The sequence below is a fragment of the Dromaius novaehollandiae genome, chromosome 21 (assembly GCF_036370855.1).
Source record: "Dromaius novaehollandiae isolate bDroNov1 chromosome 21, bDroNov1.hap1, whole genome shotgun sequence".
NCBI classification, from domain to species: Eukaryota; Metazoa; Chordata; class Aves; order Casuariiformes; family Dromaiidae; genus Dromaius; species Dromaius novaehollandiae.
Genome location: NC_088118.1, coordinates 2205568 through 2231622, shown reverse-complemented (window position 1 = coordinate 2231622; position 26055 = coordinate 2205568). Strand labels below are relative to the sequence as shown.

The 26055-nt window shown below is 43.1% G+C and overlaps 1 protein-coding gene across 5 annotated transcripts in view; it reads left to right on the top strand.

Annotated features, from left to right (window-relative positions):
* Positions 1-26055, top strand: part of NCAM1 (neural cell adhesion molecule 1) — a 163423-nt gene that overhangs the window by 88499 nt on the left and 48869 nt on the right. For 3 of the 5 annotated variants that reach the window (XM_064524219.1, XM_064524221.1, XM_064524222.1), the window contains 13 exons: positions 3276-3350; positions 4968-5186; positions 5939-6082; positions 6931-7068; positions 7581-7698; positions 8526-8695; positions 9597-9739; positions 16095-16124; positions 20717-20867; positions 21528-21712; positions 22054-22150; positions 22970-23140; positions 24052-24183. In XM_064524219.1, coding sequence (XP_064380289.1) covers positions 3276-3350; positions 4968-5186; positions 5939-6082; positions 6931-7068; positions 7581-7698; positions 8526-8695; positions 9597-9739; positions 16095-16124; positions 20717-20867; positions 21528-21712; positions 22054-22150; positions 22970-23140; positions 24052-24183 — 1773 coding nt within the window. The remainder of the gene's footprint in view (positions 1-3275; positions 3351-4967; positions 5187-5938; positions 6083-6930; positions 7069-7580; positions 7699-8525; positions 8696-9596; positions 9740-16094; positions 16125-20716; positions 20868-21527; positions 21713-22053; positions 22151-22969; positions 23141-24051; positions 24184-26055) is intronic. The other 2 variants (XM_064524220.1, XM_064524223.1) reach the window with 1 other exon arrangement.

Below are 26055 nucleotides of genomic sequence, written 5' to 3'. Positions count from 1 at the left end.
TCCACTGCCCCAGTTAATAGTTCTGAATTTGTCCATGGCCCTTTGAAGAGAAATGCTGTGTCAGAGTGGCTATTAGCCAAAGAAATGCGCTCACCCACCTTGTCATACCTGCAGTATGTACTGGTGTGTGTACTTTTCTGCCCCCTCCGTGGTGGCAGACAGTGGTCCTTCATTCCATGTATAGCTGTGTACTTGACATCTGAATGGCACAGCACAGGTGTCTGTTTTCAAAGTACACTAAGGAATGATGCATTTAGCATAAGACAGTTGTTCATTTCTGAAGCAGTGTTGTTTTATTTACTTATTTATTTAAAAAAAAGAAATGTGATTGGCAGCCAAAACTAATGTCTCTGTGGTCTGGCAGTAAAGTTAGCTGCTCAGGGAGAAGGGCACAGGCACCACAACGTGAAAACACTGAGGGTGACAGATGAAGCCTTTACAGAAGGGGTGATGAGAAGTGCTCTGGCCACACAAGATACAGGAATAGTTCCATTAAGATGATTGTTTTCTGCAAGCTAATGGCTGCAGTTTAGGAATAAAGCCCATTAGTTCTGGCCTCTTGAAATTCTTACTTGACCTGGTCGTCTTAGACCACAGAGCTGCCACAGCATGAGGCTTTAGCTGGAGGAAAGCCAGATTCCAATTACAGTTTATGCCTAATGGTTCATGATTTATGCTTTGGTGAACAATGTGAGGTTGCTGGGAGAAAGGGGAATAGGGTGTCCTTGGATATCTTCTGTGGAACGCTGATTGCATATAAAACACAAAAATGGGGAGGTATGGTTTCCTTTCTTGCTTGTATAGTTGTAGTGTAATTAAGTTTGGAAAATACGCAGTCATGCTGGACTATACAAAACACGGGCCAGCAATCTGGTTACCTTTTTTCCTTGGCTTTTTAACATGCTTTGATTTGAATCTTGATTCTTATTTTAACGTACTAAAACAGGATTGTTTCAGCAAATTCAGCCTCTTCACTTTTTTGCTTATGGTTTCCAGCGAGGCTCGTGAATTTTGTTTCCTTAAAAAGAAAAAAAAAAATCCAGATTTTTCAGTAATGGGACTCCAAATCTAAGCTCCTAAATTGTGCTAAGGTGGTGAGATAGGAGACTTGACGTACTTTTTAGAAGGCAGCTTAGAGAGGTGGTTTGCTCTTGAAAGTCCAACTTTTCATTTAGATACCTAAATATAGTTTTGGAAATCTGACTTTAGGCTCCTCTTGTCGACATTGGCCTTTGTATCTTTTTGACCTTCTGCGAGAAGTTGAGAAAGCTTTTGCAGCAGAAATTACTGGAGCCTCTGAACTTTAACAGACAATTAACTATTCACTAAATGTTCTTTAATAAATTGTTTTCACTTGGGTGATGCTGAGGATTCTTGGTTCTGTAAAGTTCATTTCTAAACAGGAGCCATCGCTCAGATTCTGAAGGTAAGATCATAAAAGACAGTTCAATTGATAATTTGAAAACCCTTTAAAAAGGTCCCAGATTACTTTTTTATTTATTAAAAACTGTCTTCTGCTGATGCCCCCAGCTTCCAGAGTGTTCATATTGGAAATGGTTGTAATGTCTTTCTGGGCTAACTGTGGCTGCAGCAGTGTGCAGTGATGCTGCTGAGTGACATTCATTGAGTTTGCAATGGTGACCGTGCTCGAATCTAGTTCGATTGTAAAGCAGACGGGTAAACCTCTTCAGATGGTGCTACAAAGCAGAAATCTGGTCTGAAGGAATTCAGTGGTCGATATTTCAGATAATTAAGATCTCTTTGTAATACCTTTGCACTCATTCCCTGCAGCAGAGACCTTCCCGGGAAAAGCAGCCGAGAATATGATTCAGGATGTAAAATTCAGATGCTGGAAGGATTTACAGAAAAAGAGGAAGACCAGGAAAAGCTGAGCTTGTGGAAGTAGGCTATTTAGTTCTCACGGCACTGAATCTAATAAGTGTTTAGGCTTTGATTATGTTTGGTTCTTTGTACTTGCAGTTTTGCTTGGGACTGAGTTATATTAAAGTACTATAGTTGGAAGGAATTAGTTTACACAGAAATAAAACAGGCTGAATGCAGGAGCTAAAAGGTTGTACTTCATTGAAAACAGGAAGGTGAGAGAGTAACCTCAGACAAGACATGTGAGTGAAATGCAGGTTTCCAAAGGGAGATTTAAAAGGTCTAGGGACCATTTTGATTTCTTGCAGCAACATGATCCTCAAATATTCTCTATGCAATTATGTTCTAACTTGTATTATTTTTAAATGATTCTTTTGAGACTGGGCTGTGTTGGTTTGTGGGGAGCATAGAAGGTAAACTTTTTTCACCAACTCCAGGCTCCTTCAATTCCAGCAAGCATTTAATAGGTGCTCCATTTGGAAAGGTCTGTGGAACGCCTACATCATCTCTCATCCCCAGCTGCCTTCAGTTTGTTGTTGGTTTAAAAAAAAAAAAAAAAAAAAAAAAAAAAAAAAAAAGCCTAACATAAGAGCCACAGAACTGATATGATTCCATGGGAAGAGAGCAGAAAAGATCAAAATATTTCTAATGTTTTGGTCCCTGCAGTAGGATGGAGTTATATGGAATGTACCTGGATGACCTTGGAAATAAGTCTTAGCTGATACTTCAAAGGCCAAAATCACTAACAACCTTGTCCTCATACTCCTGGTCAATATGACTGGGAGGAAATCTCTTTCCTGATACAAGAATGCTCTGACTGCCATAAGCATCTTGGATTTGTTGGCTACTTAAACCAGGTTTCTGCCTGATCGGGTGCTGCCAAGGACCCAGAATATGCCAGCAGCTTCCACTGTAGATTTGTGATGGTTGGTAAATGGGCCTGATATGAACATGATATCACACAGAGCAACAAGAAGTCACCGAAGCAAAAATAGCTTGTATGCAGTACTGCCAGAATAGGCCTTGGAGCCAGTCCGTTTACATTCAAAGGTGTCCTTACAGGCTGCCTGATATTCTGGTGTGCCTGCCCTCCCCATTTTGTGTCGCAGCGTGGTAGAGATTTCAGAGTTAATCAGCCCTTTCTGTGTCATTCTGTGTAATTTTATAATGGGTTGGAAGTGACCCAAAATAAATGTTAGCAAGTTCCTTTGGGTCCTCAGGGATCTGTGGCAATGAACACAAATATGATCAAGAGCAATGAGTATGAAGCTAAGAACACTCTAGCTTACGCTCTTCTATGGGATAAGTAGAAGGAGCCACATGGGCTGAAAGGTTTTTTACTGGCGACAGCTCCTGTTGTCTAACCCTTTTCTGTGTGCTCGTTTCTTTTCCAGCCTCTCTACAAGTGGATATTGTTCCAAGTCAGGGGGAGATCAGCGTTGGAGAATCCAAGTTCTTCTTATGTCAAGGTGAGAGATTGTTTCTGGCATCAGGTATCTTCGTCTGGGTTTGCTGGGAAGGCTAGTCAATGTTTTAAGTCTGGGATAAAAGCTCTAGTGCTGGGTGTAGCTGCAGGATTTCTTTCTTGATCACAAAGACAAACTTATGTGAGCCAGGACACAGAACACAGTTTTTCCAGTTATTTTTCTCTCCTGTAGTTTCTCTCCAGTTGTTTTTCTCTCTTTCCCTTTCATTTTATCAGACTGAATAGCAAAGGCGCAACACATGCTGTTTATTGGGGGACAGTAAATGCAAACTCCCTTGAGAGATGGCACTACAAAGCAGCTCCAGCCAACAGCTTTTTTAATGAAAAACATGTGCTGAAGTGCTATCTCTAAACTTGAGTAATGTCTGCAACAGTGGCACCTTGCATCTTTCCATAGGTCCCTGATCTTTCAAATTTAGAATTAAGCTTGGGTTTTGCCAAATAATTTCTCCAGTCAGTTGTTAACAGCAGTAATGGGAGCTAAGATGCTGGTTGTCAAGTGTCCTGAAAATAGTCACCACTGTGGCTAAGGATTTTAATGTTTCTGAAAACCTGCATTTCCCATGACACAGTTTACTATTTGCTCCACCCACAGTTTACTGTTCGCTCCACCCAGTCTGTTGTCCTGCACAATGCCATGCAGTGCTGATTCATTCCATGTGCCCCAGTGTGGATCCTACAATTTTATGTCATTTTCCAGATCAGCAGCATCGTAAGCTCTTCAGGGTTCTACACTCTTTCAGGGCTCTCCTGAAAGCAGCTGGCCTGGTTTCTAATGGGAGAATGGGACACAGAGACATGATAGCATCCCAGAGCATGACACAGAGCAAATCGGTGCTGTAATAAGTTGTGGGAGCAAAGTGCTCTCAAAGGACCGCACTTCCTCAGGAGCATATCAGCTGAGACAAGTAATGAGGTTGTCTGATCCAGGAAGTCTCAGATGCAGTGTAATCTGTTAATGTTAGTGCTTTGAAAATGAAAGTGCGCTTTGAGTAAGTGCTGTTGTGGTGACACTGTGATTCAGAGAACTGTGGGATCAGTTAAATCCCCTCCAATAATAGGAATTTGTCCTAAAAAATAAAGCCTCATTGGGGAATGCAGAGATGTGAGCTGCAAGAGACAGCCTGGAACCACTTAGCAGCAATACTTATTTGCAGCATCAGGTTTAAACTGATCAATGCCAGAGCTGCTGCAACAGCAATTTCACCATCTTGGTGCGCAAGGTAGCGCAGGGTGCAAATAGGGTTATTTATTGAAAATGTGATGGAACTGGAGGAGGAAAAGTTTCGTATTTCTCAAGATGTTCTGTACAGTAGAGGAGCTGGGATGTAGGATCCCAGGATGCATAGAAGGCGGTTCTGGGTTGAAGTAGGGAATGTTCCCATCTTAGATTGTAAAACCAGCCTAATCATTTTTGCAGGAGAGCAGCTGACCATTACATTGCTGTGAGAAAGAATTCTCATTGTTTGCTTCTCAGGTACCAGAAGCCCTTCCCCTGGCCTAGCCTTTTGCGTAGTGCTACTGGTTGTATTTGATTCTCTCTGTGCAGATGTATTGGGAACCCAGTTCAACGGGCTTTGTTTTCTTTTCTTGTCCCTAGTGGCAGGAGAAGCCAAATACAAAGACATTTCCTGGTTTTCCCCTAATGGTGAGAAGCTGACGCCTAACCAACAGCGCATCTCAGTGGTGCGGAATGATGACTTCTCTTCCACCCTCACCATCTACAATGCCAACATCGATGATGCCGGCATCTACAAGTGTGTCGTCAGCAGTGTGGAGGAGGGAGACTCTGAGGCCACCGTCAATGTGAAAATTTTCCGTAAGAGAGCAACTCACAGACTTTCTGGTCTGCCTCACACATGTATGAGGCAACCACTTTATTTTCCTAGGAGAGGCTATTTCCAAATAGCAGGAAAGAGGGTGACAAGAAAGGGGGGGTGTTAAGAACATGCAGTCTTCTTTCTTGCCTTTGAGGGAAAAGTGGGAGCTGGCACCTCTGCCTGTCAGGGAATTACTAGCTTGTCTACTGCTTAAATTCTTCTGAAAGACAAGAGAGCAAGGGGCAGAAGCAGAAGATACCAGTGTATCACAAATGTCTGGGAGGAGTGAGCAGAACATACTTTGTGGGTGGCAAACATCCTAAGAGGTAAGACCAGTGTTCAGTAAAGAGGATCACACATTTAGGAGGCTTGTAATTAGCCATTAGCATGTTCTCCAGCAGAGCTGTGATAGCTGCTCCTCCCCTTCCTTTCAGGAAGCTGGGCAGCTCCACATTCCCATTTACTCTTCCCAGTGCATGCAAATCTGTGGGCTCAATAGAGCGTTGATTGAGTCCATTGATACGCCTGGGAGGTAGGGCTGGAAAATGGGGTTCCTGTGTCACAGTGCAGTGTATTGAGTCAGGAGCACCTATCTCTTCCACTCTGGGAACTACAGGTTGGTATATGGAACATACTCTCTGGGATTTCATTGCTTTGCTTGGGCTTGAATCAGGGGCATGGCTTGAATCAGGGGCACAGCTTGAGGTGTGTTGAGGAAGCTGCAGTGATCATCTTCTTCCATTGCTTTCAGAAAAGCTAATGTTCAAGAATGCTCCCACCCCTCAGGAATTCAAGGAAGGGGATGATGCTGTGATCGTGTGTGACGTGGTCAGTTCACTGCCTCCCACCATCATCTGGAAGCACAAAGGCAGGGATGTTATCCTAAAAAAAGATGGTAAGGCACAAGAGGTCTTGACACTTGCCCCTTCAACGGTCAAATGTCCATCTGCCATCACAGCTCCAAATTAGCTGATGCAAGGGTTTCAGGAGAGCAAAACGGTGGCAGTCACAAGGGAGGAGGGGACAATATGTACGTAACTAATTTGCTGTGATTTGGCAATGGCAAGGCAATAGTGTTCTCACAGAGATGGCAGCCAGGCTTTGACACTGGAATAGCCTAGGGAATGCTAGAAATCTTCTCATATAAAAGGTGCTGTCAGACAGAAAAGCCTCATGTTGTGACACTCTTCAGTCTTCCTAAGGAAAAGGAGTTAAAAGCTCAGGGCAAGAACCTGTCCCTTTCTTTCAAGATGCTACAGATTGTCATTCCCTGAGGGGCATTTTACTGGCAGAGGGGACTCCAGAGCCTTGACTCCACCAGTTGAGCCCTCAAGCCTCAGCAGTATTTTCCACATCTGCTTGTTGCAGGCACAAGGAAGCTGTAGTAAGACTTGAACTCTGCCCTGCCTCAGGCAAGAGGGACAAGTTTCAAATTGCTAACTGGATGTTGTCTGATACTGATTATATGTAAACGTGTTTACGTGTGCCTATATACATCTATCTCTATGTGTGTATGCACGGTATAAAATACCGAAGTGGTTTATGTCCACTGCCCTTGTCCAGTTTCTTTCTTGGCAGTGTTTTATCTGATAACAGCAGCATCTCCATTAGCATGATGGAAAGGGAAGTTTCATTACGTTAGGCCTCATCTCCAACCCAGAAAGGGCAAGAAGAGAAGTACCTGTTACCTGCAGTGAGCTTTCCTGAGGATCCTTGGATGAACCTTCCTTTTGTCTCTTCTAGTCCGATTTATAGTCCTGTCCAACAACTACCTGCAGATCCGTGGAATCAAGAAAACAGATGAAGGGACATACCGTTGTGAGGGCCGGATCTTGGCTCGTGGGGAGATCAACTTCAAAGATATTCAAGTCATTGTAAATGGTGAGCATCTCAGAGTAAGACTAGCGAGGGGGAAGGGTCTGTACCATCTGTGCTCTAGGCTGGTGATGGAAATGCTACTGTAGATAAACACTCACGAATTGCCATCAGTTTATTAATCTTTCTGTACTGTGTCAAATAAAAACACCCATGAAATTGATTTAGCGCTTACAAGATGTTTACAGGAAATTATCATGTCAAGAGACAGCTTAGGTGTTTCATGACTCAGAGGGAGGTATTGACATTGTTGAACTCATAAGCGGTTTTGTCCGTAATACCAATTTCCTGTGGCGCTCTCCTCTGCCGCCTCCCGGCCCTTCCTTTCCCCACCTATTGCTTTGGAGAGCTCATGCATCAAACCTGTTGATGCAAACTTGCAGATGGTGGTATCAGAGCCTGAGTCTCTAATGACATCTGTGTGTACTGCTGAGATTACGTTGAGCCTTCCAGGGCTCGTTCTTGTTCACATCTTCTCTCCCCATTTCTATTCTTAATGTGAATTCCTTCTCTTCTAGTGCCTCCTTCTGTGCGTGCCAGACAGAGCACTATGAATGCCACTGCCAACCTCAGCCAGTCTGTCACCTTAGCATGTGATGCTGATGGCTTTCCTGAGCCAACCATGTCGTGGACAAAGTAAGATGCTGTGTGCAGAGCCCTGATTATATGTGAGCGTGGATATTTTCACCAAGGCCCTGAAAAACCATGCAGAAGGGACAGCAACATTTTAACTGGAATACCATTAATTCATTTCTCTCACAAGAGAAGGAATGGTCTCACAAGAGGGGAATTGCAGTGCTTTCAGTGTTAGCTTCCTAGAAAAAACAAGAACAATAACAGTAACAAAAGCAATTCTTCGCTGTCCCATTGCATCCTTCACCAAGCTGCAAATAGAGATGAAACTTCACGATGACCAGACCTGTCCCATGGGTCAATTTATTATCATCTGTTGCACAGGTGGGGAAAATGAGGTAGGAGTGGATGCTGTAACTTGCCTTTGTCATGTCAGGAGATTCTGATCCAAAGGCTTTCCCTTTATTTCGTGGTCTCAAAATTTGACTGTCAGTCAGTGGAACAGACCTCTGGTATCCTTATTCTCCAGCTCATGTAACCTTTGGTAAAGGACCCTCTGTAATGTGGAAAAAGCTGACAGCAAACTTGTGATACTGTCTTAAGATGAAAGGATAGAAGCTACCTTTGGTGGTGCTTATAGCTCTTGCTTATAGAATATGACGTATCAGAAAGTGAAAGGTTCTGTAGCCCAGAGCCCTAGGGCAGGAAAAATGAGGAATAGACTAAGATGCAAGACTTTTAGCCCTACAGAAGGGCAAAGGTGGAGGTACTTTCCAAACTTAGGCACTTCAGGGTAGTTAACAGTTCTAGCGTTAACATAATATCTAAAATAAAGAGCCTTTGGTTGCCACTCCTCTCCGAAATAGCCTTGTGTGCTTTGTGACCTGCAGGGATGGAGAGCCAATAGAACAGGAGGATGACGAAGAGAAATACAGTTTCAACTATGATGGCTCGGAGCTGATCATCAAGAAGGTGGACAAGAGCGATGAAGCAGAGTACATCTGCATTGCTGAGAACAAGGCTGGCGAGCAGGATGCCACCATTCACCTCAAAGTTTTTGGTAAACATGATCTTACTGTCCCCCCTTTCCAAGCCAGCTGGGTATTGATAGCTACATGGTGCAAGTTGGAAGTAGACTGCTTATCCCAGGTAATACCTGACATGACTTATCCAGTGCTGCCCCTTTCCCCAGTGATGCTCTGCACCGTTGTGCCATCATGCATAGCAAAACAAATTCTGAGCATACCTGTGAAACAGATGGCAGCTCTGTTCTTCTTCCTCTCTCATAAAAGAAATTCAGTCCTGTGCAAAGGGGTAGTGTGAGACTCACATGCCACTTGAAATCTCTTCGAAGCCATGAGGGCTGAAAACAAGTCCAATTGAAGCTGCTGTAAAAAGAGCTTTAGCACTTCCACAGGACTTGCTGTAGATTGGGCAGTGAGGTGAACTCCACCCCTACCACTGTGTGAAGGTCGTCACAATTGCTGGAGTGAATCTGCATGTTTCCTACCTTGCGTGAATCTCGGAGTGTTGAGGAATAGCATTTCCCTCTGCACCCTGGTTGTGCCTCTGTAGCCACTCGACCAGCCTGCTCATGGAGTGGGCTAACTTGGGGCAGAAAAAGTATAGACAGTGAGGTGGAAGACTCAGCTGATGACCTCAGGAGCTGAAGTCTGATCATTTCAACAGTGTTACGTGGGCTCTGTGGCAGATGGTGACCCCTCTAGTCGTCTGCTACAAGTCTCAGCTGTAAGCATGGGTGGAGAAGGACTTCTGGTTCTGCAGTGAGGTGCCCTCTTCCTGGGCCTTGGTCACACATCACTCTCCTCCCTTCTGCCTACAGCAGTAAAATTTTGCCAGTGCCAAAGCCTTTTTCCCCAGAGTTGCTTTTTCAGGCATTGCTGTTTGCTGGCAAGCCGCGTAATGAGCAGCAGCTGAATGAAATTTTTTCTTCTCTCAAGCAAAACCCAAAATCACATATGTGGAGAACAAAACAGCCATGGAGCTGGAGGATCAGATCACGCTGACCTGTGAGGCATCTGGGGATCCAATCCCTTCCATCACTTGGAGAACTTCCACCCGGAACATCAGCAATGAAGAAAAGGTATAACCACTCCCAAAACCAGGGGCTTGGTGGTTGGGTTCAGTGCAACTCATATCTGCCTGCTTCTGCTGAGCCAGAATGTATGATGGCAGCAGGCAGATACACATGGAAATCATGGTGATTCCCCCTCTGTAGTAAGAATATTTACTGTCCTGCACATACCGTCCAGTAAAGGGCCAGCTCACCAGCTGAAGTAAATCACCATAACGCCTTTGATATCCTTCTGTACAACAAGCCATCGCATTGTCTAGCAGCTGAGGATCTGCTTTTTAATTTTTGCTTGTGTCACCAAGTTGAATTAATTTGTAAAGAATCAGGTCCTGCATCCTTTTCAGAGGAATTTCCAAAGGGTCATCCAGATGCAGGAGCTTTTTAAAAGGTTTCTCTCTTTTGTTTCCAAGTTTGGAGGTGGCAGTGAGCACCCTGATTCTTGTGTTCTCCATGCTGTCATCATGATGGTGGAATGATCTGGGTGGATGGTGGTGCAAGTAGAGACAGAGAGGGTGCTATCTCCCAAAGATATAGTGGACCAAAATGAGCCTGTTAATTCCTTCTTGCCCTTCTGTATTGTACACCAGCGCTGCATGTATTTAAACCACAAAAGCTTGGCTGCCTTTGTGTTCACCTGTATCATTGATCACATATCAGTACCATTTTGTTCTTAAAAGGCAAAAATATTTAGCAGTTTTTTTCTTTTAAAAAATCATGCCGGTTTTTTTACTGGCCATGATTCCCCTTTACCAGACAAGATTCAGGGTGTTTCCTATTACTATAGGAATTGCATAATGGGAGCATAATAGGCTGGCCAGGAGGAATAGTTCAGCTAAAGTAAACCTAGACAAGAGGCTGATGAGAAAGTAGTTACTGCTTATCAGTAATCTTCTCATGACAAGATGCTTCAAGGCTCAGATGCTTCAGGCTTGCACATTCCAGTGAGTCTGACTCAGTATGAAGGCAGGAGCGGTAGACTATGAAAGAGAAATAGAGGTATCCACTGTCATAGAGCCATCTGTATAGCTTCCGCTTTGCACTGTAGGCTCTTAAATGAGCTTTCTGTATCGCCTCCATAATCTCAGCTCTTTACCGCGTTGCTACCATGTAACTTGTTACTCATAGTGCAAAAATTTTCTAGCCCTGACTCTCCCTCTGAACTTTTGGATTCAGGCGTTAATGTAAATCCCTGCAAAGTTGAGGGAGAGATTGCCATTGGTTTTGAAAGCTGTTGGCTTGGACTCTTACCTATAGCATGATAGGGGACCCATCTTGACAGAATGAGGTTATTCACGGTCTCATTTCAGCATAGGATGGCAATTTGAGGAGATGAAGTTAGCAGCCCTACAGTTTGGATCATAGGCAGATAGGGGACAGAGATTTCACAGGGAGAAGAAAATAAGAATTGAAATAAGACTAAATCAAACAGAAGTCTGCAGGAGAGCCTGTTTCCAGGGAGTTCTGTCTGGCCCAATTAAACTAACAAGGTCTCAGTGGCAAAACTGCTAACCATTTTTGAGACTCTCATATATCTTGTTTAATGCTGTGGAGTCAGTGATCTATATTAAGGAACTATTTTATATATTCAGATAGTTTCTTATGTAGATAGGGGAGAAAAACAAAGGTTTGAGGTACTAGCATGTGTCTCATGTACTGACTGGCTCAATCCTTCAGGGCAAATGTGTTATTGTATAACATGCACTTTCTAGATAAGATTTTCTATTACTTTGGTTTTTTGTTTTGCTTTGTTTTAAACTTGTTCCTTCTCTACCTTGTGCTCTAAGTTTAGGTGAACAGCACAAACTTTCAGAAACACCTCAGGTCAAAATAACTCTGATAAACATTCTTTTACAGGCACAGCCATATAGATATATATTGTTTACCCTCTACTTACTGTCTCTGAGAAAGCACAGGGAAATGGATGAACTTCAATGTGGGGCAAACAGTACCTTTTTTTTTTTTTTTTTTTTTTTTTTTTTTTTTTTTGAAAAAGCTCAAGCCCTACTTTTAAGCACACATTAGACATTTAGATCCATCTGTCTTGCTACGGGTTGTTTAGTTTCGTAATCATACTTCAGTCCAATTTTTTTTAAAGGTCTGGATATGCCTTAGCTGCCATGAATATTTGGTACTTTAGTACCTAAAAACTAAAAAACAAACAAAACCCAACAACAACAACAAAAAACCCACTCTGTCTTGCAGTTTTTTTCCCCTGAGTCCCTCCTGCAGAAGAGAGAGTGTCCAGCATGTGGACATGGCAGGAAGTGCTATGGACCTAGGTTGCCAATGTCACAGCTTTTTGAATGTTCCCAAGGTTTCCTGAGAGACCTGTTGATGTTTTAGCACCTTTATTCCTTTCCACTAGGCATGCCTTGACCAAACAATCCTTTGTTTTGAGGGCGCTCTATAAAGGCAAGTGAGTATTGCTGTGGTCTAGGAAAATCAAATGATTGGCAGCTGTGTATTGGCACAAATGTGCGGACAAAACTTCCAGATACTGGTATGGCTGAAGCTTTGCCTTGCTGGTAATCTGGACGTTTGCATTCTTTTCCCCTGCAGAAACTGCAAAGAAAAGAGAGAAGATATGCTTATATGCAGTTTGCTTTGGCTGAGAATGTAGAAACATGTTATTTAGATGAAGCTTTTGGCCATATAAAGCTGAGATTCCTGTGTATCACTATTGCAGAAGAACATAGTGAGAACTAAAAGCTCCAGAAGGTCATCAACATGATGATTTGAAATGGCTTAGCCTTATCTTTCCTCAAGTATTTGCTGCTGTGCCACTGTGGGAAGGAGGAAACTGCTTTCTCTTCATCATATCAATGTAATGTTGATGGAGAGAGTATAACATATCTCTTATCACCTTCACTGTATTTCATCCCTATTTAAGAGATGTTTCCTGTGTCCTGCTTGCAGAATACCAGCTCCGATTCAGTAAATACAGTTTTGATCTGTTGTATATTGGCATATAAAACTCTTACAGTTTCAGTATAGATGTGACCGTTTCTTGTCAGATTTTTTGGGATGAGGCAATCACTAACTACTCACACTTTCATGAAGCAGTAACTGAGTTTTAAGTTTCTTGCAGAGCGGTTCAGTGTGTAAGGAATGAGGGGAGGGTTAACAGGTGGTGCTTTTCTTCAGGCCTTTTAGCATCATACCATCTTGCAGCAGGAATACTTGTGACTTAGCTTCACATTCAGTATGGCTCTCCAGCCTCCCACGTTAGGTGTCAGGAGCAGTATCACATGTTGTCATCTCAAAAGCAAGTCAAAGGGAATGCAAACCTTTACTTATCAGAGTGAAGGAATTGGAGAACAGAAGTGATCTGCCCTGGTATTCTCCTTCTTTTACACTAACTACTGCTTAACCTGTACTGTGTTACTGAGCCTTTTCCACCAAGGCTGTCCCAGAAGGTACCTTGTAACTAAAGCAGGGAACTTGCAGAAGTCTGACTTCTGAATGGAGCGTAGTTTATGAGAGGCCTGTTTGGTATGTGGCAGACTGTGATTAACAGATGTCTTTGTTCACCCCTCTAGCAGGTGAATTATATGGGCACCTTGTGCTACCCTGAGAACAGTCCAATACCTCCTTCCACTTGTTTTCAGGGTTGCTGTTGTTGATCAGTCGCTTCAACTCCGTATTGTTGGCAGCTAAAACAAAGAGATAACGTTCAAAATTAAGAAATCTTTAGGTGAAAACAACATGAATCAATTCCAGCCACATCAGGAGTCCCCCTTTGCTAGGACATCAGCACTGGGTTGCCAGTGTTGCAGCAGCATGCTAGGGCACAACAACCAGAATACGAAAGGGTCTCATTCCATTGCACAGTTCAGACTACTTCAAATGCAGCAGTAAGATAATTTAGAACATACAACATATAAAACCAAGTAAAATGAAGAGAAGAGAGGAGCTAAGTCCTTTGCTGATATAAATGAGCGTTGTTACATTGCCTTCAGCAAAGTGTTTCTAGATGTACTAGATGTTCTAGATGTTAGATGCAAATCTAACATTTCAAGTTTTAACTTCATTTAAATCTAGTTTACTGATTCTCTCTTAAGTGGGCACTATGCCCTTAACACAATTCCCTGTCTTAAATTTGCTTTATACTTTGCATCTCATGAAATACACATGCAAATAGTTTGAATTTAATAATCCAGGGAGTAGGCTGCAATGGCAGCTCCCAGGAACTCCCTCATAATTGAAGATGCTCTCATTTAACTCCTTGCTTTCAAAGGGAAAGGTAGATGGTAGCATTCGTGAGGCCTTTCCCCTGCTTGATGCTGAACTGAATTTAGATTTCTTTCAGTGAGCAGGGTTAAAACTCTCTAGGATGGAGCTGTAATTCTACCTTACTTCTCACAACCACCAGCCCCATTACGAAGAAGCAGCAAACTAGCGTACGGGCATAGGCTTTTTCCCTGCTTTATTTTCCTATACGTTGGCAGGTACTGAACACCAGTCAAAGGATAAGAGAATAAGACATCTGTTTTTAACCCACTATGCTGATGCTACAGGAATACAGTGGATAGAGTTGGAGGGGGACTTGCATGGGTATAAACAATGCAGTTTCCTGGCATGCCATTGCCCCTTCACATGTTGCCTGTCATTTCCAGGAAATGCTTAACTGAAAGGAAATGAGGACAGGATCTGGGGAATCGCATCGCAAATAGCAGATGGCCATGTTGTCTATGGTCAGGTTCACTGGCCGCCTCCTAACTTTGTGAAGTACCTTCTGGGTTGGATCTAATGAAGCTACAGCTTGAATTGCCAGCGGTAGAGCCTAAAGTGTGATGTATGTTTTAGCCATGCAGTCTGGGATACAGGTACATCCCACATAAGTGGGTTCTCATTGTGTGCTTCACCCAGTCACCTTCCTCTAGCCACAACTCCCTTTCAGTGGCATCTTGGGATGGATGCCAGGCAGGAGTGCCAGAAGGGAAGGTAAGCTGTGTTGTCAGGCTGAGCTCAGGCTTCAGAGCAAATACTGGGCCTGTCTAGCTCAGGGGTAATGTAGACAAAATGAGGGACTGTGGTACATGAAAAAGGGATTGTGCTAAACTACTTTGGCCTGTTTAGCTTTCGAGGAACTTGGGCTCAACAGGATAAAGGTATAGAGAAATGATCAGATGACATAACTGCTGGACAGGGTCCCAGTCCATACAGGTGTTAGTGAGCTTCTCCTTCGGGTGGCTCCACCTCAGACCTCTAGTTCCAGCTAAACAACCTACCAAAGGCCTCATAAAATGAGGCTGTCTGAACTGTATGTGAACAGTTAGGTCTCACTATTTTCACTGGTTGCATTTATTTCACTGGAAGCAATTTATTTCACTGCGGAAACAATACTGTGTTTCCTATCCTCGTTTCCTAAACTTTCATCTCCATTTCTGTAACGTCACTTTTGTGTATGCTGTTACATCCAACTGTCAGTAACGCTTGTGCCTTTGGGTCTGGCATTCAGTAATGCCATAAGGGCTGTGATATTAGCAGGTGATTTTTGACTCCTGAATTGAAATGAATCAAGTTACAATTGAAATAGACACCAGAAGAAAAGCATTCGAAAGATGGTTCGTAGGAAAAAAGGGAACCCAGCAACTTCGTTGTTTTCTGAAATGGGGCAAATATGGTCCACGCTGTTGCTGGCTGTCTCTGAATGGGAAATGTACATTTCTTGGTAAGGTTTGTGCATGCTTGTCTGTCTGGTTGTTCCCAGGCCAGTAAGGACTGGGCACAAACATTCCTAAGCGTAATGAGCTGGACATTTTGCTGTGGAGTTACTAGGTTCCAACCTGTTGTCCCCTGTCCAGGAAGTCACAATGTTTCATTGCTCTGCAGTTTGAAGGTTCCTACTCCTGACACGACATGCATGTAAAGACCTGTACAAATGCATGATTACCTTATGATCATTAATGATGACCACTGTGTCCGGGTGGCTAACAAATCAGTATTAGGAAACCAGTCCTATGAGTGTCTTTGTAATTAAGTGATCTAGGTCACCAGAATCACTTCCCCAGTATTTTGGGGACGTGTCCAGAAATTGAGTGGCAAAGGGAATACACAGTCACTTGATATGTAAGAAGAGAAGCACAGAGTCTTCAGATATAATTAGCCTTTGCTTGATCATTTTAAGTTTGATTTATAGGATATTAAATTCTGAATACAAATCTAAATTGAGATTGTATTGGGAAATGGAAATAAAACTGTGATCACCCCCCACACACATAGGATATACAGCTCGGAGCCTGCATGCGCACAGAACGCAATGTGATGCATACAGTATGATACCTAAAAGCAACCTTTGATAAACTTTTACTGCTTTTTTTTTCCTGTTGTTGTTGTTGTGTTCTATATCTGTTCTCTCCAGGCTTCGTGGACCCGGCCCGAGAAACAAGAGGTATAAGATTATCAGACCTTTAGCCAACCTTCTTAGTTTTTTGGGTTTGTTTTATAAGCATTACAGATTAACATATCTCTAGTCCAGTAACCATGCCAACTAAACCAGCCTTAATAATATGAATAAATTAAAAATCAATACATAAAAGAATCAGCTAATAGAGTTAGAAGTTGCTTAGCACGTAGTGATGCATTTTTGAATGAGCAAACTAGCTGTGTTGGGAGTGAGTAAACAACAAAGGTTAGTAGTCCTGCTTGTCACTTAAAAGAGGAAGAAAAAAAAAAAAAGGGATGGGGGGAAAAAACAGCAGATGTGAAACCTGACAAATACCATTTTCTTCCACACTACCAGTGTGGATTGTGTGTCTCATCTAGAATTTCAGGACTTACCACAGCATGTTGCTGGGATGGTAATTTTTTCTAAGCATAGCTTCTTCCACTCCAGCCAACTCATCTGTTTGCTCATGATACTTCTTAGGTTTGATCTTCTCCTAAAGAAAAACTGCATCACATTTCCGTTTCAAAAGCAATGCAGTTAATTTTTTCTCAAGTTGTATTTCTCCAGAAAATACTCCAAACTGCTAAATTATCGTTACTGGTCTTTGATTTGCAAGGTCAGTGATGGGCAGGGCAGGGATAATACAATAATTCATTTTGGTGCAAATGTGATTTGTCGTTGTTTTATTTCACATTCAGTGCTGTATTTAAATAATAATTCATCTTTACATGCACCTGATTTATAGAATTCTTGCTTCCAAATGGACCAGAAATTTTGTTCCCAAGCAAATAATAGGAGTCAGGTGTAGAACAGTGTTAGCTATCAGAACTGGATGACTCCAGTCTGTGCTTGTAGGATCAACATTATGGGTATCCTGATTTTTTTTTATTTAAAAAAAAAAAGCTGCCTTAAAACACATAGTGATGTGGTCCAGACATTGCAAACCTCTATTTTAAGCACCATCATTCTTTCATATGGACCTGATAAGATATTTCTCACTCCTATTTTGAAATAACCTGTTGAAATTTGCTGATTGTGGTAAGTGGAGACATCAGATATTCAGACCAGTTTTGTGTTGAAAGATTAGGAATTTGAGTAGTAGTATCTCTTCAGGCCTCATGTTAATCCCTATTACATTTGTCTATCCCCCCCTACACACACACAGTGTTCACTGTGCCCTCTGTCTCAAGCCTTTTATTAATGTGAGCACTAATAGTATTAAGCTTACTGTCTCTAAATTTCTACCTTCTCTCCTTTTTAAAATTTGAGTGGAATTGTGTGAGAATTTTTTTTGAAACTTACTGTAGACAAGTCTTTTTAAAATAGCTAGCATGGGGGTTGTTAGCAGCACATTCCAGCAGCAGGGAGTTCAGTTCCCAGGAAGCTGAGTGAATACTTGACATTAAATCTGTTTCCTTCTTACTCTAATGTATTAGCTAGTTTAAAGTAAGGAAGTCTATATGAACTTCAGTCACGGCAGCAGGTAATGGATGTTAAATCTTGCTTTCCTTGCTTGGGAGGCGAAATTGCAGTTGGCTGCTGCTTCCTCTAAACCAGTCAGCTCTACTTATTCTGCACAGCCCATGATGTCCTAGTTCACCATTCTAGTCCTGCATGTACTGCAGAATGGGTGAAAGTCATGCCTTAGCAGCAGATATTAGCAACACAAACTGTTATCGCCATCAGATGCTAAAAACTCAGTTACAGTGAAAGTAACACCTCAGTTCCAAGAGGAATTAGTGATGCATTTCTGATAACTGGGAATTAGCACAGCCTCTCAAAGATAACGACTGCAAGCTAACCCTAGTTAGTGAGGTGAAAGCACAGGGCTAGGGGAGATCACTCATCTCTGTCCATTGGAATTTGCAGCTACGGTCAGTGCTTCCAGGTGCTGTTCTGTTAATAACACTAGCTGTGTGGAAAGTGAGTAAGGAGTGTATATAACTGTATAAAATGAAATGTGGATACTTTTGGGGAAAGGACTGAAAAATCCTAAAGTAAATGCAGTAAATGCATTTGCCATCTGTGTCTCCTCTTCCTCTTTGGCACTGAATTATTGAAATCTAGGCCAGCTGTTTACATAATGACTATGTATGATGTGGCATTGTGAAAATTTGGAGAAAAACACCTGTGTGTATCTCAGGATAACTTGTAGTAATCAGAAATATGAAGCATTATCATACCCTTTTCTATAGAGAGGCAGTTGATATGGCGTAAGTTACTGCCTTCATCTCTTAAGTTTTCTCACCGTTGCTGTGAAGCATTCACAGGTATTCAAAACCATATAAACAGAGGAAGCTATGTAAAGGGATTATGGACTTCTGCATATCTGGCTCACAAGTTTCTACCTAACCTGTGTCTTTAATAGCCAGAAATTGTTAGCATTTGGTGGATGGTCTGAAATGTGCAAGAAGAAAACAGGTACCATGCTTTCTTTGGTGGATATTTCTCCCTCCTTTAACGTATTTTCCCTAATCTTTTTTCTTTCCTTCCATATGCTCTTTGTGCTGGGAAGTGTAGCTTCATCTTCAATATTGGTTGCATTACTTTAAAAGTTACTCTTTTATCATGGCTGCCTAGCACTGGTTTGTTTATTGTATTGGATCTTGGGGAAAAGTGGGGAAAGACAGGTGACACTGAATGTAAAACTACCTTTGCTGTAGTAACCATGCACTGATGTTTTGCAGTATTTATACTATTGCCTACTGAAAGGGTCATAGAAACAAATACTTAGAATATTTCTCTCTCTCATGAGCTAAAAGAGAAGCTGTGAGCCTTTACAGATCTGGAGTCTTGACATTTATGGATCCTACTGCAATGGTTTCAAAAATGAGCTGGGTTTTGGAAGCAATGCACAGGTCAAGCAAAATGATCGCAGCATAGTCAGCCACTGAATAAATATTAAAACACAATTTGGTTGTGTAGAATGGTACCGTAATGGACTAATGCCGTGTTAAGAGATCCTTTCATGGTTCTAGTAAGTGATGCACACAACATCATGTGTTCATGAAATAAAAAATGGTTCCCAACAATGCGAGGTACCAGCCACAGGGGAGAGGGTGAAGTCATTAGCTTGTGGCATTGGTCTGGGATTGCAGTAGACCTGTATGCAGTGGAGGAAAGAGAAGAAGAAAAATACATAGTTGTTTTTGTGTCAAAGGATGTTATTTTTCTGTGTGAAATTTCACTAGCTCAGATGAAATACTGTGCAGAACTAAGAATTGGAAAAAACACTTCCTGACTTGTCTTCTAGTACACCTCATAAAGAGCAGGTAATCACATTTACTTGCAGAAACTGAGCTTAAGACCATTAATTCAGAACAGAAAAGAGTCTTCAGGCCCAGAAGATCTGAGCACTTGAGATACCAGAGATGTACTCTGCACTGTGCTCAGTGCACTTGGCTGTTTAATTTCCTCAGGGTTTTTACTCATGATCTCAGTATTTGCCTTGTATCTTCCAAGAAAAAGGATGCTCTTGGAGCATTAATTGCCTTTAGCATGGCAGCCTGCAGCAGCAGGGACAGCCACAAGGGTAGCGTTTGTTCACTTGTGCTTGTGTCACTTTGGAAAAGAGATGAGAATGCTGGTGTGTTAAATTCTCTAAGCTGAAGCCCAAGCTGCAAGAGCTTGCACAAGCACCAGGATGGAGGGACGAGTCCATGGCACTCTGTGCTTCATGGACTGAGAAAGCACTTGAGTTTGGTAACAGGCCAGGGAGGTAGGGATCCCATTTCAGAAGAGAAAAAGACACTGATATGGGATGGGATCCCTTGCTGGCTGTGATTCCTTTAGACATCTGGTAACCTGGATTTTATATTCCTTGCCTCTCTGTCATCAACATCCCTGCGCTTGCCTGCACATGGGATCAGTTTCTCAACTGGCATATAACCAATGTGGTTTGCTCTAGAGTTTTCTCAAAGAGTCAAGAGAGCTTGAAGCAAGGTCACTTTCAGAAGGGTCACTTAGTTTCCTTCCTTTGTTCATTGTGCCTTGCTCAGCTCAGTGTCATGGTTGGGAAAAAGTTCTGAGCTTTCATTTTTCCTGATTACCTATTCAACCCTGCGGTCTGGATCTTCTCATATTAATGCCAGTGTGAATCAAGGATGTTGAAATAAAACAAGCATCAGTAAGGGAAGAGTGAGACCTGAATTCTCTGACTGGAAACACAATATCAGGGCAGTTTTTTACAAGATGGCATGCTGGCAAAAAAAATTTTAACCAGAACTGTATCACTACATCTGTTACTCTGAGAAGAAGCTTGGCGTTATGCAGCTGTCCTCAGAAATGTAGCGTCTGGCACTTTGGTCCTTCCTCAGACGTGTCCCAGAATAGGTTATTTGATTTTCCCCCATCACCTGGGTGCTTTGGAATCAACTGCACTCAGCCCTGTGCAGCAAGGAATCTTCTTGTCGCTGTTGCAAATGCCACTCCATGCCCATGATTTGGTACCAGGACTGAGGAGATCACTTCTGAAGTACTGAGCACTGACGGGTTGGTGGGAGATAGACTTGCATTCTTTCCCATCCCCTTACTCCCTTTAGTCTGCACCACAGACTCAGAGCTCAGCCTCTGACTTTCTCTTCCTTTCCTGCCAGACCCTGGATGGGCGCATCGTAGTACGTAGCCATGCCCGGGTGTCGTCCCTGACGCTCAAGGAAATTCAGTACACAGATGCCGGAGAATATGTATGTACAGCCAGCAACACCATCGGGCAGGATTCCCAAGCCATGTACCTCGAAGTGCAGTGTAAGAAAAGAGGGGAGGGGTTCCTGTCTTCAGAGGGGAACTGTCTTTTGGTTGCTTGTCCTGTGATGAGGCTGAGGCACCCACAGCTACAGAAATGTAGGAGTGGCACAGGTGGCTGTAGATCATCTTGTCTGCAGGCTATTGCACTAGGCCACTTGGAGCTGTATATTTTTTTGGGAAGCAGCTCAGCCTGAAGTAAGTTTGTTGGAGATGTAGGTTGCTGTGTGCATACATGCAAATGATTGCACTGGTTGTCTCCAACTGGGATTTTGTTTGCACCCTACAAAGATTATGGGCCTGAGATCCCTCAGTGCTCCTGCATTGCAGGCTAGCTGAGGAAGGCAGTATAGCTGCCACAGTTTTATCCCTTGGGTGTGTCAGTGATGCTTCCCCCAGATGCATAGCGTGCTGTCTGCTCATCCCTACCACGCTGTGGTAGGAGCAAGCTTTGGGACTGAGCAGGCTTCCTTCTTGCACTTCAAGTCCTTCAGCAAAATACCACCCCCTGGGATGTGAGAATGCTATCCCTTTTTCCTGCATTAAATTCTCTTCCACACATTAAACTGTGCCCTAGCCAAGGATTCCTTAAAGCTAGGTTGACTGGGCTACTCTAGAAGGTTTTGTGGCTCACATTGCTTTCAAAATGTTTCTTTGTTTCAGATGCCCCCAAGCTTCAGGGCCCAGTGGCTGTCTATACCTGGGAAGGGAATCAAGTGAACATCACCTGTGAAGTATTTGCTTACCCCAGTGCTGTCATCTCCTGGTTCCGGGATGGACAGCTGCTTCCTAGCTCAAACTACAGCAACATCAAGATCTACAACACTCCATCAGCAAGCTACTTGGAGGTAAGGGAAAGCAAGGGAAGAGATATGCAGTCAGGAGGGTTTAGTGCTATTAAATGAGGTATGTACCTGATGTTGAAGGAGTTCAGTCTTCTGTCAGGGCTCCCTGTTAGTGGGCGAGAAGTTGTGTGTTGTTTCTGGCACACGAATGCGAAGAACCACATAAGGGAAGACACAAGTCCCTCCTTGCCTTTGACTTTCTGCCCACTGTCGTTCTCCTCTGCATGGACAGCCTTCAGTGTCAGCATGTGTGCTTTATTGTTGCTTCTCACCCCAGCAAAATGTAAAGGACATTGGTAGATTGAAAATGGCTTTGCGATCCAAGCACTTCGTTCCTCCCACAGGTGACACCAGACTCTGAAAATGACTTCGGAAATTATAACTGCACTGCTGTGAATCGCATTGGCCAGGAGTCCTCAGAGTTCATCCTTGTGCAGGCAGGTGAGCATCCCACACAGGGTGATAAGGAAATGCACAGGCAGCCTTTGAGCTGGGGTGACAGAGGGAATGTTCTTTTCTAGTTTGTTGTTGGGATAACACACAGGACAGCCAGCTCTCACTTTCAAGGTAATGACTGATAGATTTTTTTGTTGGGATGGCCTGTAGATAACATGATCCTTGCTATCTCTGTCCCCTTGTGTCTCTGGAGGATCTCACTGTTTCTTTACTTCCAGTGCACCCAAGCACTTTGACAGAGCTGTGACTTTTGGTTTCAGATAGCCATTGCATATGTACATGTACTTATTAAACTTAGCAAAATATCCTATGTAATTGGGGTAGTGCCAGGCTAGACACCTCAGAGAACTATGTACCAATGAAAGAGATCCCCTGTCTGACTGACAGACTAGGAGGGCTCATGGTGCACTAAATTATCAGTGCTGCTGTTGAGACAGATTTAGGAATGCTCAAGCTTTGTGTTGCCTATGGAAGGGACTTGCAGGGACAGAACAACATCCAGGATGCTTTTGCTGCCCTGTTTGGGTTGTCCTGCTTTATTAAAGAAGATGCATGACCTTGAAGAAGGTAAGTCTCTAGCCTCTTAAAGGAGAGAGAAGATGAAGGTCTCTATACTGCATAATTAGCATTGTTACAGGCCCTCCAATGAAGCTTCACCTCTGCCCTCTCTTCTCTTTTGTGTATGAGGTCATGACAAGTATGTTTTTGAGATTCCCAGTTTTCTGTTTTCTTTGCTATTGGAGCTGGGGGTCCTTGTTGCTCCCCGTCTTCTATATCACTGGTCATTTTCCCTTCCTCCCCCAGATACTCCGTCCTCTCCTTCCATTGACAGAGTGGAGCCCTATTCCAGTACTGCCCAGGTGGAGTTTGATGAGCCTGAAGCTACTGGTGGGGTGCCCATCCTCAAGTACAAAGCGGAGTGGAGGGCATTGGGCGAGGGAGAATGGCATTCCAGGTTGTATGATGCAAAAGAAGGTAGGATACCAAAGAAAGATGGTTACCCCCTTTTCTCGCATCTCAGGAGACTCTTCTTTTCTTTAGGGGGAAGCGGCAGAGGAGAGTTCCATAACTGTAATTTCAGCACCTGTTTGAGGATCTTGCAGGATCCCATTGCTATCAGTGTGCTAATAGCACTCTGAAGCCACTCTGACCAAAGCAGCTGTCTCCCAGCTGACCTACACCTCCAGACTGGACCTGCCATTCACCTTTTTTGCGTGTATGATGTGCATGGTCAGAAAGACCATAAATTAAGGCCCCAGACCAGTTCTTTAACATTTGCTTTGCAGTGAGGGCAAATGAGGGCACCACTGTGCTGATAGCTGTACATAGCTAAATCCTGCTAAGCAGGATTCATTGTGCTTGCCTTCACAATACAATTTCCCAAGCAGTCATGTGTTCCTCTGCATCCAGAGGTGAGGCTCCTGCCTATTGTAGGAGTCTTAGTTCCACCTGAGTGCTTAGTGCCTTAAATCTTGCCAGTGGCCTTTGAAGGCTGCTGCTGTTCTCACTGAAGGAGATCAGGGTTGGATCATGTAGCCCAACAGATAAGGAGCTTGGGGGGTGGTATGCATACTACAATCAGAGCCCCCCATGACAGCGATCAAGGAGCGCCCTGGCACAAGCCAGGGGCCAGTTCCTTGTGGTGCCTGCCATGAGCTCTGCAGCATTCCCCTCTGTGGCAATACCGCCTCTGTAATCAACTGTTTCACATAGAGGTGGTAGCTCTGGCCTTTCCCATTGTATGCATTGTTTCTCTGAGATTGGGCCCAGAAGAGGGCTCCATTAGATGGGGTGAAAGGGGCAGAGTGCAATAAGAGTACTGCATTTATTGTGTTGATTGGAGGCCCGAGCCTTTCTCTGCTTTTCCACCCTTGTTTCTGCAACAGCAAATGTGGAGGGCTTGATCACCATCACTGGCCTGAAACCTGAGACAACCTACTCTGTGAGACTCTCTGCAGTCAATGGCAAGGGTGTGGGTGAGATTAGCCTGCCGTCTGACTTCAAGACACAGCCAGTTCGTAAGTAATGCTGAGACCTGCCTCTACCTCTTTGGTATTCTTTCCTTGCATCTTTCCAGGGAATCTCTGCCACGCATGGATGACACCTTCTTCTCTTGCAGACCTTGCTGCATCCTTTGTTTGTTGTGGTTTTTGATTGTAGTGAATTTCATCACTAATTAAAACTCTCCTTTGAAGTAGGAGGCAGAGGAGCTGTCTGCACTCATCTGTGCCCTGGGTTACTAGTATAAACTTTGTATTGTCAAAAAGATGGGATTGTGTAGTGGGAGTTCAGCAGTGTTTTAATAATGCAAATAAGCAGTGAGTTGAGAAGTACGTGGTCATAGAGAATGTAATGTCTCTTCATTGTTGCAAGACAATTTTTTTCCAAATTAAAAGTTGATAGATTTATCACAGGAGTAGACATGAACTGTGGAGGGAGGCAGGAAGGGAGAGGGCGTTTCTCTTTGCTGCAGATTACTGCCTTACTGCAGCACACAAGGTGACTTCCTGGGCCTCTTGTCTGCTTTACTTAGGCAATCTTCCACCCCAAAAACAGGATGCTGTGCTGTGGCCTGACACTTTTCCTCCTGTTGCAACCAGGAAAAAAGAGGCAAGAATCAAAAAACAGAAAGTCTTGGACAGGAGAGAGAGAGAGACAAAGGAAAAGAAGTGTAGTTGTGGTAGGGCAGATAGGACAAAAGCAGGGATGGGAGGCATCTCTTACCATTGTACAAAACATCACCCAAGTATTTAGGATCCCTAATGAACCCACCACAACTCCTGGGGTTCCTCTACTCCATTCCCTTTGCATTTAAATCTAGTGCCGCCTCTTCTTCCCACTGTCACACCCATACTTCACTGATTTCATAGCTCTTTTGAAACCACTGTGTGGGACCTTCCCCTGAGCTCAGAGCTAACAATATTACCAGCCCATATATGTGCATGCTTTGAGGCCCTGTGAGCTGTGTCTGATCTTGATTTGGTCTACTGACTTGTGCCTCACGGGAGAGTTGCTGAGCAATATGGGACAGCACATGTGCCTTGCTGCTTGGAAATCCAGATCTTGTACAACAAGCCAGCCCTCACAACTGTTGTCCAGTTTGTTGTGATAACTCCTGTTGCCCATCCCACTGACTAGGGTTGGATTCGGGACAGCCGGTGTGGTGTTTTGAATTTCCAGCTCCATGGTCTCTATCTCCTCTTCTCATCTCTTTTACATTTTTTTTTCTATCTTTGTCTTTTCTTTTTTGTCTGTGTTCCATCCATGGAAAAACTGCAGGCATCCCTCATTCACGTAAGTGCCTCTCTGCATTTCTTTTGCTCCCTTTTTCTGTTCCTGGAGTGTTCCTGTAACATACATAGCATTAGCATTTAATCTAGTGATATTTTCCTCTTACAGTCCTTAGAAATGAAGCAATCAGTACTGTTCATTTCCTAACAAGACTGACAATAGAGTATCCATTCTGCTCTGGTTAATACTGTTCTTTTTAAAACAGAAGTAGGTTAACACCTATTTCTTTATTGTATAGCATGCAATTCAGATACTCAACTTACAGTGATTTTTGTGATAGTAAAGGTTAGCTTGTTAACCAAAGAGCGGAGTAGTGGAAGGCTTCATTTTTGGGAATTGATCAAAATTTTTCGAATTTTTATAAAATGTAGATACTCAGAAAAAAATAAGAGAAAGATTCAGCTAAATTACAGATCTGTTTTAGAGCAAGGAGCCAACCAAAATTTTCAGGATTTTGACCTTTTCAAAATTTTGAAACAAGTAAAAAAAAAAAAAAAACTTCGAAAAATTTTCATACTTTTTCTCTTCTTCTTAATATTCTTTACCTTTGGTAGACTTTAGACAGTCTTCCAGCAATTGTGTGGATTCAATACTAAAAA